The sequence below is a fragment of the Pan paniscus genome, chromosome 11, assembly GCF_029289425.2.
Source record: "Pan paniscus chromosome 11, NHGRI_mPanPan1-v2.0_pri, whole genome shotgun sequence".
NCBI lineage: Eukaryota > Metazoa > Chordata > Mammalia > Primates > Hominidae > Pan > Pan paniscus.
The window spans coordinates 5,792,501-5,808,017 of record NC_073260.2 but is presented as its reverse complement, the minus strand read 5'-3'; the positions used below and the strand labels follow the sequence as shown (position 1 = coordinate 5,808,017).

The 15,517-nt window shown below is 57.2% G+C and overlaps 1 protein-coding gene across 6 annotated transcripts in view; it reads left to right on the top strand.

Moving 5' to 3' along the window:
- Window positions 1-15,517, top strand: part of ADAMTSL2 (ADAMTS like 2) — a 40,275-nt gene that overhangs the window by 9,987 nt on the left and 14,771 nt on the right. For all 6 annotated transcript variants that reach the window (XM_034929421.3, XM_008976034.4, XM_003822440.4 and 3 more), the window contains 3 exons: window positions 2,467-2,642; window positions 9,427-9,775; window positions 10,639-11,011. In XM_034929421.3, coding sequence (XP_034785312.2) covers window positions 2,467-2,642; window positions 9,427-9,775; window positions 10,639-11,011 — 898 coding nt within the window. The remainder of the gene's footprint in view (window positions 1-2,466; window positions 2,643-9,426; window positions 9,776-10,638; window positions 11,012-15,517) is intronic.

Genomic DNA, 15,517 nt, shown 5'->3' with positions numbered 1-15,517 from the left:
GCCCCACTGAGCTTTTGGTTGTGGAGCGTTGTGCGTGGCAGAGAAGGGGCACTTGACCCTGGACCCCTTCCTCCAGGACAGGGATGGACCAGTGCTGTGGGCATGGCTGCAGGAGCCAGAACTTGAGCCAGCTGTGTGGGTGTGGCTGGGGTGCTCATAGGGGAGCCAGCTTTACCCCTGTGCGTGGCAGGACCTTGAACTCAGAGCTGCTGGACAATGGGAGGGTGGTGATGTTGGGTGGTGAGCTCCCTGTCACTCGAGAGCCTGGCACAGGCAGAAGCTGGGGGCCCCGCTGCAGATGAGATCCCTGTGGGGTTCGAGGAGTGAGTCTCAGGAGGTGACAAGGTCAAGGTAGCACTGAGAGGAAGTCGGTGCAGAGGTAGGATTCCGACTCAGGTCTGGGGGCCTCATGCTGATGTTCTTGCCATTAGTCAGTCGCCACTGGGAGGCTGGGCTGTAGGAGGGGAGTCCTCTAACCTGAGTATTCTGGAGTTGTTTCCATGATGGACAGAGTGATGAGGCCCCATCTTGGTGGCAGATTTTGAGTGTAGGGAGCCTTGGTGGCAAATTTTGGAAGAGCCCTCTGGGAAGATGGAGTATTGGCCAAGCAATGTGCCATGTCTGCACCCCTTGGGCCACAGTGGGCAGGTGCCGACACCTGTGAGCTGCTCTGTGCTCGGCCCTGCCCTTCATGGGGCAGGCTTGGGTATAGGGACGCTGTTCTTGGACACAGGTGCAGCCCCAAACCTGACACTACCTGGGTTTACTCCCCCCACTGCCTCCCACTCTTCTTGAGAGCCAGAACTGGTGGGGTGAAGCCCATCTCCTAAGGGGGTGCTGGAAGAGGAGGCTTTGCTGAAGGTCTTCAGGCTGGGACCCACCTTGGGTTCTCCTGTTCCCTCTCCAGAGCCTAAGGGCCAGCCCTCCGTATGTGCCCTGGGGTCTGAGTGCCCCTGCCCCAGCAGGTCTGTGCTGCAGATGCTGGCTCCACCACCCAGCGCCCTGGGGGCTGCTCCCTGGCCCGAGCGGGGAGCCGGGCCTCTCGCCAGGCCAGTTGCTTTGTCGCTTGCTTGCTGGGAGAGTGGAGAGGCCAGGAAACTCCACATTCTCTGAGCTGGCTGCAAAGCTCTTGCTCTTGAAACAGACGTGTAGAAATACCAAGGGTGGGCTTGGAGCACTGGGAAAGCCGCAGGAAGGAAGGTCATTACTGTCAGGAAACAGGTTTTGGACGAGAGCCTCGGATTTAACCCTGTGCAGATACCTGGAAACAGGGCCGAGACAACCAGGCCCCAGCACACTCCCCCTCGCAGAACTTGGACTCTAATTTGCGTTATCTTCTGACTTTTCTACGTGAAGGGGGTTTTTCAAGCAGACATGTCCTGCTTGTTGCGTCTGTCTGATAATAAATTAATTGCCCCGGCTCCTCTGTTCATATTGCATCAGGAATTTGGAAGCCGAACTCCTCTTCTCCCACTGGCCAGTTCCTGGAACTGGCTTTAAGGACACCCTTTGGAAGACAGAGTGTCCCGAGCGTCGAGTCGGCCTCCTCCCTGCGTCCCCAGCCCTGGAGGCCCCCCACCTCTTCTTACTCTCCATGGCCCCAGGGAGGATCAGTTCCCCCTGAAACCCCACCAGCTCTGGGCAGTTGTTCCAGTCTGCAGGGGTGGTGGGGAGTGGGGGCTGCAGGGCTTCATGGGCCATTTGTTTCCATCCTGAGCTTCCATCAGGCTGGAGTCAGGCCCTGGGAGTGCCCACCCACCCGGCCCCAGGAAGAGGGCGACTGAGATTGCACCAGGCCGCCCTGGCCTGATTGAGCACCCAGGAAGAGGGCGACTGAGATTGCACCAGGCCGCCCTGGCCTGATTGAGCACCTCGGCCAGGCCTGGGTGCACGGGTTGACTGGGTGAAGGGTCAGCATGGCCCTGCCTGCAAGGGCAGCAGGAAGTCTCTGCTCCCGTGGAGAGGTTGGAGCTGGCCAGCTCAGGGCGATCCCCAGGAAAGGCCTGGTGGTCAGCACACCCATGCCAGCCTGGCCAGGGCTGCAGGGTCACTCTGTGTGGATGACGGGAGGGGCACCCAGGACCCCTGCTGCCTCGTGTGTGCCTTCCACAGGCCACAGATTCTCTTGCTCCAGACCGGGTCCCTTGGTTGTGGTGTGACCTCATTACCTTGCAGCCCCTCAGCTTCTTCACAGGTAGCCGCAAGAACAGGACCAAATGGGTCCCCAGCCAGCCGTGTTCAATGTCTAGACCAGTCCTTCATTGCTGATTTTAGGCTGAGAGGAATGTGCGTTTGCACCTCCTCCGCATTCACTGGCCAGACTCTCCATGATGGGAGTTTCCTGTCTCGGGGGCATTTGAGCCAGGGTTCTGGAGGGCAGGGCTGGTGGTGGTTCCCTGAGCTGGTGACACTGGCTCCTCCCCCAGCCAGTTTGGCCTTTTGTGACCGGCGGCTTTGCCTTTCCAGCTCTTGCAGACGAAGCTGGCTACTACTTCTTCAACGGCAACTACAAGGTGGACAGCCCCAAGAACTTCAACATCGCAGGCACGGTGGTCAAGTACCGGCGGCCCATGGATGTCTATGAGACCGGAATCGAGTACATCGTGGCACAGGGGCCCACCAACCAGGGCCTGAATGTCATGGTATGTGTGCTGCAGGCCTTGGGGGCCCCAGGGGCCCTGGGCACTGCTTCCCCAGAATCCAGCCACGGGTGGGGTCTTCCAGCCCGTGACACCCCCAGGGCCACTGTGCGCGTGCACCCAGCAGCCTCACCACTCTGCGTGGGCTGGGGCTTCACGTTCAATCACTGTTACTCATTCACTTGTTCTTTCACTAACTCCCTCCCCCATTCATTCATTCACTCGGATTTTGGTTCATTCACAGTCTCCCATTCACTCATCAGTTCATTAATTCATTTACCCGTTCACTTCTCACTCAACCACCCACTCTCTCACCCACTTCTTGAAATCATTCATTCCTCCATCCATTCACTGTGGCTAGCTTCCCTGGTGGACCAGCGGGGGTTCCGTGCTGGCCCATTTCCTGCCCTTTGGGAAGTCCACAGGGAGCTCGGGGCATTAAGGTTGAGGCTGGACCCCTCCCTACTCCACGGTGGAGGGGTTTATGCCCCTACCTGGCTTCATGCTCCACCCCCTCCCCGGGCACTATGGTGCTGGGTCCTTAGTGCCAGGGCCCAAGGTAGTTCCCGTGGCCCCTGCCCCTCCCCTGACATGGCCTCCCCAGGATACTCAGGGGTTCTGGGGTGGGGCTCAGGGCCCGAGCAGTGGGCAGGAGAGAGCGTGGGCCTGTTATGCCTGGCTTGCCACAAGTTCTTCTATGGCTAGCGTCTGGAAATGGAGCCTCTGGTGGCTTGGTGCCTCAGCACCGAAAATATGTAAAGGACTTGTCGTGTCACTCAAGTCAGGTGACATCAAGATGGGCAATTATGGTGCCCATCAAGGCCTGCTGGCTTTCCTGGAGGCTGAGGGAATACAGCAGGGATGGAGCCACCCCACGACCTGGGCTGTTTTGGTTTCCAGATCTCACTGTAGTGGGTTTCATTGCCTCACGTTGCAGGTCATGAAATGTGGGCACAGAGCGAGTGACTTGCAGTCATGGAATTGTGAGTGGCACGACTGGGCTTTGAACCCAGGCCTGCCTGGTGCCAGAGCCTGTTCTTTGTTTAGCTGCTGTGCTGGAGGGGTCTCTAACTGGGGGTGCTTGTCCATCTCCCCACACTGCTTTTTGGCTGAAGAGCTTTCCTGGTGACCCGGAATCAAATGGGGGCCACGCATCTCTGTGTCTATGCTTACCTGGTCCTGCCTGGAGCTGTGTCTGGAGGTGGACTGACCACTTGGCTTTGCCTCCTGGCTGCAGGGGCTGTTTTGTAGGTCAGGGTCCCCAGAAAATAGACTCTGAGGTGGGGGTTTGTGTGCAAGAGGGCTTGGGGGGCAGTGTCAGGAGCGGTCTCAGGAACACTGGTGTGGGCAGGAGGGCACGGGACTAGACAGAGGGGGCAGCTGAGTTGTGATGCAGTTTCAACGGGCTTCGGCCAGCCCCCTGGGGGTCGCATTATCTCAAGTTGGGGCAGGAGGGCATCACATACTGCCAGGTGTAGTTGCCCCTTGTGGGGGGCATGACCTGGGGAGAGACAGCTCCCCCTGGCTGAGGGAAATTCCTGGGGTGGGGCACAGCTGTGAACTGTTGCACGCCCACCCCAGGCAGTTCGCCGAAGGGTGGGGTCCGTGGTCCACCCCCGGCACAGCTTGGACCCATGCGCTTTGCACGAGTCTGCCTTGGCAGGGAACAGCCCCTCTAGAATTGCATTGGTTTCTTTCTCAGGGAGCCTTACAGGAGGAAGTTTAGTGGGGTGAACTGCAGCTGGTGTAGGGGCTACAACTGACACTCACAGTTTCCTTCTTCTGCGACGCTCTCTATTTCCCCTTAGCCTGGCTTAGCACTTCAGAGGGGCCAGGTGGCTACCTGGTGAGGTGACCCTGGTCTCCATGACCGTCTCAACCTGAGGCTGCTGCCTTTGTCCAGTTATCATCACAAGGGGCAGGGGGATACCAAGAGATGCCCAGGGCATCAGCAGGTGCCACATAGATTCTTTGGCCCCAGGGTCAAACAACGCCTTTCCTACTCTTTTTTTTTTAAGTAGAGAGAGGGTCTTGCTATGTTGTCCAGGCTGGTCTCGAACTCTAGGCCTCAGGTAACCCTCCTGCCTCAGCCTCTCATAGTGCTTGGATTATAGGCGTGAGCCACCTGCCTTGGCCTGTCTGCTCTCGATGATCAAGTTCAATCACCCAGCCAGGACAGCCACTCGTTTCCATGCTGCTGGTCTCTTGGCACAAAACGCCCAAACAGACCGTGTGTGGCCGCAGCCTAAAGTGTAATGAAACTGTTGCTTCGTCTTTGGGTGGAAACGTTCCCCATGTGCAAACCAAGGTCCCCAGACCACAGACCCCAGAGCTGCAGGGATGGGGAACACACAGTCCCCAAGTGGTGGCTGGGAATGATCGCTACTGCTACTGCCCCTCCTGCATCCCAGACCCATGTCTTCTATGTGCTGGGCACACAGCACCAGGACTAGGCACAGGGCCAGAGGGTATGAGACAGCTGTGTCAGCAAGGGACCCAAGCTCCCCCATCCAAGACCCTTGCACCCACATCCGCTTTCTAGCTCACAGCTAGGGCTGTGTGGGAGTGCCCTGAAGAGCAGAGAAAAATGGCCAAACTTGATTTAGAGATGGGTCGGCTTGCCCTGAGGGTGCAAGCTGGAAGTAGGATATATTTCACTAAAGCCCCATCCAGGGCTGGCCTGGAAAAACGGCAGTGAAGGAAAATCCTTTGATTTATGTGGGTGGTGCCTCATGGGAGATGCCCCATCCTCACGGGCGTGCTGCCTTTCAGCTGGCACTGTGGCTCCCCCCTCCATTGCTCCATCAGGCTGGCATTTCTGGGTGTTGCAGGATACGGCAGGCCCAGTGGATCTCACAGTCGTGCGCCCGTTGTGGCACGTCCTCTGCTATAAAGCGGGTCCCTTTGTTTAATGCCATGTTCTCGGTACCCTGTCCCGTTCAATCAAATACTCTGTGAGCCTTTGGGCGTTGGGGCTGTGGCTGAGCTTCTGTGGGCAGGAAAGGCAACTTTTATTTAGGACCAGATTCAGCACTTCCAGGATGGAAGGGGTCTGATGTGATCAGCTTGTCACCCAGTAGCTGAGTGGCCTTTAGAGGTGGTACTTTAGAGGCTTAGTGTTGAGGCCAGAGACTGGACGTTCAGGAGTGGAAGGAGCTATGGTGGCTGTGGTGAGTGAGAAGCCGTGTGCTGGGGCCACACGTAGCTTCCATCCCTTCCTCCACGCTGATTCATTCACCCGTTGTGCCTGCAGTGGGGTGAAGATGCCAGTGACTAGCCTGTGTCCAGTGGCAAGGCCATTCTGTCTTCTACTGGGGTGTTTAGTGCCTCTCGCATGGTGACACTTCCTGGTACAAATGAACAAATGAAAGGAAGGCCTCCATCCTTTATGCCTACTCCCTAGATCCAGCCACAGGTACCTCCTCCAGACCTCCTGGTCCCCAGCCTTCTGATCTTTCCCACCCAGGCTCCTGACCAGCCAGCCAAGCCACTTGCCACCACCCGTGATTCAGTTCATACTCTCATCTCGGGCTGCCCTGCCTCCCATCACACCGATGCTCACATCACATGCACTGCCTGAAGCCCATGGGGAAGATTTTCCTTCACTGCTCTTTTTCCAGGCCAGTCCTGGATGGGGCTTTAGTGAAATATATCCTACTTTCAGCTTGCACCCTCGGGGCATGCCGACCCATCTCTGAATCAAGTTTGGCCATTTTTCTCTGCTCTCCCTTCATCATAAGGGCCCCCCCACACACAGCCATAGCTGCGAGCTGGAAAGGGGATGTGTGGGTACAAGAGTCTTGGATGGGGGAGTTTGGGTCCCTTGCTGACACAGCTTTGTCGTACCCTCTGGCCCTGGGTGTGCCTAGTCCTGGTGTAACACTTCCACCTTACGATGGATTGTTGCTGGCGGAGCTGGTAGAACTCGTGCCGGAGGCAGCTCTGGCTGTGTGGGTCGCCTGATGTCCCGTGGCCCAAGTGTTCCATCTCTAGTAGGGCCTCACAGTGTGCCAGAAGTTTTTTGCAAGTGATGTGTATTTATTTGCTGCAGATGGCCTTGCTCCAGAACCACAGGGTGCTATGTTATGCTTTCCCTACAGGCTTTCCAGAAATTCCATCTGATATCTTTCCCTACCACAGATATCTCTATTCCTATAGGATCTGCCAGGTCATACGGCCCATGTGGCGGGCTGCTTTCCTCACAGCCTGGACCTGCTGCAGGGTCACTTCCACTCAGGATCCCACCCAAAGCAGCAGCTTTTTTTTATGTATTTTTTATTTTTTTTTATTTTTGAGATGGAGTCTTACCCTGTTGCCCAGGCTGGAGTGCAAAGGCACAGCCTCAGCTCCCTGCAACCTCCGCCTCCCGGGTTCAAACGATTCTCCTGCCTCAGCCTCCGGAGTAGCTGGGATTACAGGCGCCCACCACCACACCCAGCTAATCTTTGTATTTTTAGTAGAGACGGGGTTTCACCATGTTGGCCAGGCTGGTCTTGAACTACTGACCTCATGATTTGCCCGCCTCGGCCTCCCAAAGTGCTGGGATTACAGGCGTGAGCCACCGCACCTGGCCAGCAGCAGCTTTTAATGTCACCCAGCAGATGAATTGAACAGATATTCTTGGATGTGGAATATGCTGGCTCCAGAATTACTCTTCGTGGTGGAGGGTATGAGATGCTGTCAATTTCTCTTTCCTCTCAAAGAGATGTCTGGCACGCCCTAGCCCGCTGAACCCTGACATTTCCACTAATGTAAGGGGCTGCTGAATCTTCACAGGGTTGAATCTCTGCTCCTCTGGAAGACAGGTGCTTTACCAAGACCTCTGGCACCAGTGCCTGCTCCTCTGATCTGATAAGTATGGTGCCATCAGTGCCAAGTGCTTGGAGTGGTCCAGATGCCTTTATAGTGTATTGTAATTGGGAGCGGGAGCGTAAGTGTAGCCCTGGGTCAAGACTGTAAACATATACGGTTGTCCACCCTAAGGGAATGAAATAGTTTCTGGTCCACCTTCTTGACAGGGATAGAAAAGAACGTATTTTCCAGATCAGTGGCCACCTAGGATCAACCTGAGGCCATGCTGATCTGCTCTAGGAGAGAGACCACAGTGATCACACCCTGGCAGTGGAGGCCACCGCTTGGTGGAGGGTGCAGCACCCATCCAGATTCGGATGGCAGATCCCCGGGGTCTGTCTGGTTATTGCGGGGGCTGAACTATTGAGTTAAATGTGGGACGTGATGGGCTGGCTACATCTGCATCCTTTAGGTCAGCCCCTACCTGCTCTATGCTTCTAAGTGCCATCCTAGTAGCCTGGTAGCATTTCTCCCCACGTTCTTTCCAAGGCGCTAAATTCTTTGTCATGAGAGGATGCACCCAGCAGTTCCTGAGGGCTGGTCCTGCCGTTCCGTTGGTGTATAGCCCCTTCTCCCAGGACTGCCCTGACTGGGTGAGAAGGTGACTTAATCTAAGCTATTGGTCTGGTGGCTGGGAGAGGAGGGCAGGCCAACTCCTGTGGGAGGCCCACGTGGCCATGAAGGCAGAGGTCTCTGTGTCATCTTCAGGCAGGGGTGGTGCTGGCTTTAACAGGGAGAAATGGGACAGGCCCATTTTTCAGGCCCTGAAGGCTTGGGACGTTTGAGATTTGAAGTTTTTCAAGTGTATTGACTCAGATCCCCACACCCCGAGTCTCAAGGTCTCCCTCTTCTGGTTGGACTCTGTCCCGGGCATAGCAGGCCTAGCAGAGTTGGGAAGAGCACGCTCTCTGCTCCTTGGAGGCGCCTCTGCCTCTCCCACCTTCCAGTTGCGGGACACGAGGGTGTCTTTCTCTGCTGCTGCGCGGACCTCACCCTCACCTTTCCATGCCATCCTTCCATTCTTGGGGTCCTTTACTTCCACAAACCTTTACAAGTTTTTAACCCCTACCCCTGCCCCCGCCAACTCTCAAACACTTGAGCTATGGCACCAATAGTGCATTTCCTTTCGCTGGCGTTCTCTCCCAGTTCCCTAGTGGCGAACCTTTTCACAACCGCTTCACTGTCTTCCGGGGGTCTCTGTGCTCCAGGCATTTCTAGGTGGGCCCTCGTTGCCTCTGCCAGCCCGTGACCCTCTCCAACATCCTATTTTAAAATCCTAGGCCTGCCTGCTCCTGACACCGGCTGGTTTTGGTTGGAATCTCTGGAAGAGCAACTCCCGGAGAGAGGGGCAGCAGGGGTCTGCGGAGGGAGAAGCCGGGCTGCCCCAGGGTCTTGACAGGGGCCTCAGCCCATCCCACAGGGAGCCCTGGAGCGGGGATGAGCCTTCATTGTTGTCTCGAATTGAGGCAGAGCCTGGGTCTTTGTACTCCCACCTGGCCTGGGCAGTGGGGCTCTGTGTTGGAGGGTGGTGGGAGAGGGACACCGTGATTACTTAGAATTTCTGGCACATGGTGAGAAGAAAATGCAGGCCAGGTTTTGTTGGCTTCATTACTTAAATTCTCTGCATACAGCATGCGGAGACGAGGGCCCACCTGGGCGTGCCTGGAAGACAGTGACGCCTTGTTGCCTGTACCCAGGGTGGGCCATTCCCCCCACCACACATCCCCAGCCCCCGCCCTGTTCCCAGGCTCTTTGACTTGGATGCCCCTGGGGCAGGAGCACTGCGTTGGGCTGGGCTAGTCAGTGTCATTCCCTGAGGGGGCTCAACTGCCAGTCACAGCAGGGAACGCACCCTGCAGCTCTGTGGGAAGGGGATTGGTGGGGAAGGGGCTGGACAGAGTAAGGAGGGGCTGGGGACCCACTTCTCTTTCCCTAGGTGTGGAACCAGAACGGCAAAAGCCCCTCCATCACCTTCGAGTACACGCTGCTGCAGCCGCCACACGAGAGCCGCCCCCAGCCCATCTACTATGGCTTCTCCGAGCCCGCCTCCGAGAGCGCTGAGAGCCAGGGCCTGGACGGGGCCGGGCTGATGGGCTTCGTCCCGCACAACGGCTCCCTCTACGGCCAGGCCTCCTCAGAGCGGCTGGGCCTGGACAACCGGCTGTTCGGCCACCCGGGCCTGGACATGGAGCTGGGCCAGAGCCAGGGCCAGGAGACCAACGAGGTGTGCGAGCAGGCCGGCGGCGGGGCCTGCGAGGGGCCCCCCAGGGGCAAGGGCTTCCGAGGTAACCAGGAGGAGGGAGGCATGAGGGTGGGGCCCGGGAGGCAGCCCAGGGAAGGGGGCCTTGGGGAAGGGGTCTCAGACCATTTGCAGATCTGCAGAGGAGGTTCCTAAGAGCTGCCAGCTACCTGCAGATGTCCTCTGGGCAGGCACAGGGTTGAGGACTTGGGATAGGTCCTTCTGTCCATGCATTCTTTGAGGTATATGTGGTTATCCCCATTTGATGGATGGGGAGACTGAGGCTTAGAAAGAGGAAGTGGCTTGGCCAAGTCATGCAGTCCACCGTGGAGGAGCTGGGAGTCAAATGCAGGATGGTCTGATCTCTCGCTCACCCCATCGCTCACTCAACGAGCACCTGGTCTCACCTCAGCTCGGACACCACAGGGAGCAAAAGCTTCGGGGGCCCCAGGCGCCCCTTGGCTGTGACCGTGTCACTCCAGCCTCTGCCTTTGTCCTCATAGGCCTCCTCCTCTGTGCCGGTGTCTCTGTGGGTCCCCTTCTCATAAGGATATTTCTCAGTCCACGATAATTTCATCTCAAGATTCTTAACTACTTATATCTACAATGACCCTATTTCCAAATAAGATCACACTCTGAGGTTCCGGGGGGGCCATGAATTTTGGGGGGATGCTATTCAATCCACTGCAGAAGTCGATTGAACTCCCATCAGCAAGAGATGATCCAGGCAGGTCTCATGCCTCCGTTTTGTCCGAATTATGTCCTCTAGTTGGGCAGAAGCCCTCCTTCTGGGAGCTTCTTGGTTCAGCTTGGTGTTTCCGGCCCCCTCGTCCAGGTCCCCTCCCCAGGGCAGCCCTTGCCCCCAGGGCTGGGGCGTGCTCACGGTTGAGCCACCTGTCTCCTCTCCAGACCACAACGTCACGGGGACTCCTCTCACCGGGGACAAGGATGACGAAGAGGTTGACACCCACTTCGCCTCCCAGGAGTTCTTCTCGGCTAACGCCATCTCTGACCAGCTGCTGGGTGCAGGCTCTGACTTGAAGGACTTCACCCTCAATGAGACTGTGAACAGCATCTTTGCACAGGGCGCCCCAAGGAGCTCCCTGGCCGAGAGCTTCTTCGTGGATTATGAGGAGAACGAGGGGGCTGGCCCTTACCTGCTCAACGGGTCCTACCTGGAGCTGAGCAGTGACAGGGTTGCCAACAGCTCCTCCGAGGCCCCATTCCCCAACGTTAGCACCAGCCTGCCCACCTCGGCCGGGAACAGGACTCACAAGGCCAGGTAGGAGGCACTTTCCTGAGCCCTGTCCAGGGCCCTCAGGGGGCAGGATGGGGCCGAGGCCAGGTAGAAAGTGAGGCCTCACTGTGGGGGGTCTGGCCAGAAGGGCTGGGGTCCTAGAGGTAGAGGAGAGAGGGCCCCTTCTTCCCGGGGTTCTCCACTCGCTGCCCCGTGGATCTGAGCACAAAGTCAGAGGCCTGGGCTGGAGTGAGTTTTCCCCAAAAGTTATGTCCATGGATTAGGATCCAGGGCTGAGCCCCTATGTGTGCAGCTGATGGGGGGAAGGGAGGCAGGAAGCTAACAGCTCTGAGCATGCCTTGTGAGCCAGGGACAGAGCTCAGCATTTTATATGCATGGAAACATGTCATCGTCACAACCGCCCTTAGTGGTGAGGTTGCTATTTGCTATTGTGGGCTCAGAGAGAGCTAGTGGTGTATTCAAGGTCACAGAGCCTGAGGACCTGGGACCCCTTAGTTTTAAGCCTGGACAGTCATGGCACACACGCCTGTAGGAGGAGGCGGAGCTCCAGGCAGCTCCCCAAGTGCAGAGTGGCTCAGTCCCAAGCCTCAGCAAGGGCTGGAGAGGATCTAGTGGATTCCTCCATGAGGGGCAAGACCCTGAAATCAGGGATGAAGAACAAGGCTGGCATTGCAGCTGGCAAGGGCCATGAGAGAGTCCATCTGGGGCCAGGCCTCCAGAGCCAAGGCCACAGCTGGGTCTACACGGGCAGCCATGTCTGGGGGACACCTGGGCAGTCACAGCCAGGGTTGTCTGGACAGTCACAGCCGGGGACGCCTGGGCAGTCACAGCTAGACCTGGGGAAGTCTGAGGTTGGGAGCTTCCCTGGGTCAGGGGCCAGCTGTGAGCAGGGTGACCCCAGACCTGTCGTGTCCCTACTGGAGCACAGTCCGTGGTGACAAGCCCCGCCCACCCCCAGATAGAGGGTGGCCACCCTTGCAGGTCCCCACAGTTTCTCCCAGCAACTCACATGTGCCTGGGGGCTATTTGAAACAGGCGGTGAGTGGGGGTTGGAGGCAGGCACGGGCTCACTGGTGTTTGGTTTTATTTTCTGAGGTCCAACCCAAGCCCTTTGACTTTAGACGCAAGCATGAACTGAACCCGGCCTGGGCTGGGAGTGCTGAGTGGGTCTTCCTTGGGGCTCAGGGACTGAATTTGATGGGAGATTCAGGGTTCACTCTCGAGGTGATGTGGTTTGGGGCCACCCTCCCACCCATCCAGCCCTGGGACCAGAGCAACAAAGCCAACCTCCCTGGTGAGCCAGGAGCCCCAGGGGATGCCTGCCCCTTTTCTCAAACTGTTTTCTGAGGCCACCGAGGTGCTTGGGGCTGCGGGGTGCAGGGAGGATGTTCTGAGCACTTCTGGCAGGCTCTGGGCAGAATCCTACTTTGCAGATGTGGACAGAGTGGGGCCTCGGAGCCTCCTCTGGCTGCCCCTCTTCCCACAGGGGTGGCACAGGGCTGTCCGCTCACCCTTTACCTTGGCATGCTCAAAGCCTTGGGTAGGTGGGGCCTGTGGCTGGTTCTCAGGACTCGGGCGGGGAGGGCCGGGCCTTGCTTTGGGTATAGTGTCTGAGTCTGAGAGGGGGTCCTGGGTAAAGGGCAGGAGGGACGGACCCAGACAGTGCCTGCCTGTGGGAACGGCACTACTCAAGGCTACCAGTCTGTCTGTGTCTTCAGCGTGGGCCCTCTTCACCTCCCAGGGCAGTCCAGGGCGTTCCCTGGTATTCCGTGTGTGAGGCCCACGGTGAGGCCTCCCGTAAGTAGAAGCTATTAGTAGAAAACTGAGCCTCCAAGTGGCAGCAGTGGGGGGTGCCTTTCAGGACCCACTGCCTGGGTCAGGGAGGCCAGCTCTCCGGCAGTCACGGCCCTCCAAATAGAATAGGTTTATCAGAGTGGCACCGAGGCCTCGCTGTGGAATTTGGCTTAAGGCATGGACACTGTGTGAGTTGAGCATCTCTGTCTTCCTCTGGGCCTCAGTTTCCCCATCTCTCATTGGGGGGCTTGTCAGGGGCTGCCCTTCGGGCCCACCAGGTCAAATATTCAGTGATCCTTAGGCCAGGGTCATGGCACAAGCTTACGGATCCTCAAGCCGCTTTGTAAAGAGTCTCTCCTGCCCCATCTTGGTTGACTCTTACCCTCCCCTCTTAGCCCCCCGCCCCAGGATATATTGAATTTCCAGGGCCTGTCAGGGGCCTCAAGGATCGATCAACTAGGCTGTCAGCACTCAGAAAGGCCCTGACTGCTGAGATGCCGCTGCTCCCCCGGCCGGCCTGCCATCAAAGGATGCTGCCGCACAGGGACCAAAGATGGTGTGGAGAGATAAAGGGCAGAGGGAGGCGGCGGGGGAAACCACCAGGCCAAAATAGCCACGTCTCGGCCGAGTTGTCCAAACACAGGAAGTCGTGTCTGCTCAGAGAAGGCAAAATCAAAGGGGCAGCCCAGAAAGGAAAGGCTATTTTCATCTTTCCAGAAAAGCTTCAAACAATCAAGGGAGGGGCCCCTGTCACCAGACTCCGACTTTGGGAACAAGCTTCTGAGACACAGAGACGCGGAGTCCCTCTCCGCAGCCTTGGGGGGAGAGAAGAACAGAGCACTTTCTGGCTTGTTTATAAACAAACACGGTGGCTTCAGAGCTTCTCCTGCCTGGAGAGCCCGTGAGCCTGTGTCTGGCCAGGCATCTGGGCGAAGGACCCTGAGGAGTGACAGGTGGTCTGGTGGTGACTCCACAGCCATCACCAGCCCCAGTCTAGCAGCTCTGACTTTCACAGCTGAGAGGGGCAGTGACTTCCTTCCAGATGGAGGAGAGCGACGGTTTGGTGCTTCAGCGATTTCCTTGGTGTTCCGCTTCCCTGTGCTACTTCAAGAACGGAACCTGCTAGGCGTTGCATTGTTGTGCAAATATATGCAGGGTTATGTTCAAGAGTTGCATCTGCTATGCCCCACACGTGCTGCTGCGAAGAGTGTGTGGGCAGCCCCTCCAGAAATACCTTTGGTGCTTAAAATCCAAAGGGTTATTTTGAACCGGGCCCGCTCTCTCTTGAGTCAGGCATGAGTCATGCTGCCTGCTGGCTCAGAGCGTGTAATTAGATAAAGATGGCGGAGCGTCTCCATGGGTGGGGTGGAGGGGCATGGGTTGGATCTTTTCATCTCTTTTTGTTCTTGGGGAGAATTTAAAGCTGTTGAAAGTAGGTAGGGAACTGGTCAGCACAGTTTAGTGTTTTCTGAATCGAACATTAAGGACTGGTCTTCCGGGTTCTCCATTCCCTGAAAGGACTTACTTATCCTGATCTGGGTGCTCTGAGTGGCCCCCGTTGGGGCAGTTTTCCAGGTTTCCAGGGAACTTTTGTTCTGAGATGACAGAGTCTTGGGAAACCCCCCACACACCCCCATTTTTTTTTTTTTTTTTTTTTTGAGACGGAGTCACTCTGTTGCTCAGGAGTGCAGTGGTGTGATCTCGGCTCACTGCAAGCTCCGCCTCCCAGGTTCATGCCATTCTCTTGCCTCAGCCTCCTGAGTAGCTGGGACTACAGGCGCCCGCCACCACACCCGGTGAATTTTTTTTTTTTTTTGTATTTTTAGCAGAGACGGGTTTCACCATGTCAGCCAGGATGGTCTCGATCTCCTGACCTCGTGATCCACCCGCCTCGGCTTCCCAAAGTGCTGGGATTACAGGCAAGAGTCACTGCGCCTGGCCCCCACCCCCATTTTAAAGCTTCCTCTAAGTTCTAAAGAGGGAGGAGAAGGCACTCTTCCCTTCCCCTTGAGCCCCAGGATGGGACAGACTCTCCTGGCTTGAAGCTCCCAGGTGAAGGAGGCTTTGAAGAAACAGTGGGACCAGCCCCCAGCCCGCAGCCCTTCCTGGGCCTTGGTCCCCGTGCCTTCTCCCTTCACTCCTCTTCTCCCTCCCTGAGTTTAGGGAGCCACACCAGTGAACTCACTGCTGAAGCTCCTGTGGGTAGATCATTCCTGGGGCCTCAGATGTGTGGTCAAGGCAGCGTTCATCCCCACAAATACTGCCTGGCTGTGGGATCCTCCCATTCCAGTCCAAGCAAAACAGAAGAGCAATGCTCACCCGCTTGCCTAACACATTGTAAACTCCCCCATTCAATCCAAACCCATGTCTGTATCACGGAGTCAATCTGAAAGCCTTTCTGAATATAATGCTCTAAGCCTGACCACCCCCAGGTGACTGAAGGTCCTGAAGAAGGACCTGTGACCTGGCCCACATTTCAGCCCAGTGAAGTATGGCAGCTCGGGGTCATCTCTAGCCAGCCCCTCTGGGCCCAGAGGAAAGTGGAGTTGGGCAATGCCACCTGCTGCACTGTCCAGTTTAAAAAGGAAGTCGAGGCTCGAAGGACCTGCTGTCCACCGCGCCGGCTTGCCATCACCCCTTCTCTGGCTCAGGGGCGGCGGGACTCCATGGTGGCATCCCAGAGCAGATGCCCGGGCTGTGGAGCTGCTGCCGCCTCTGCTTCCCTCCTCCCCTGCC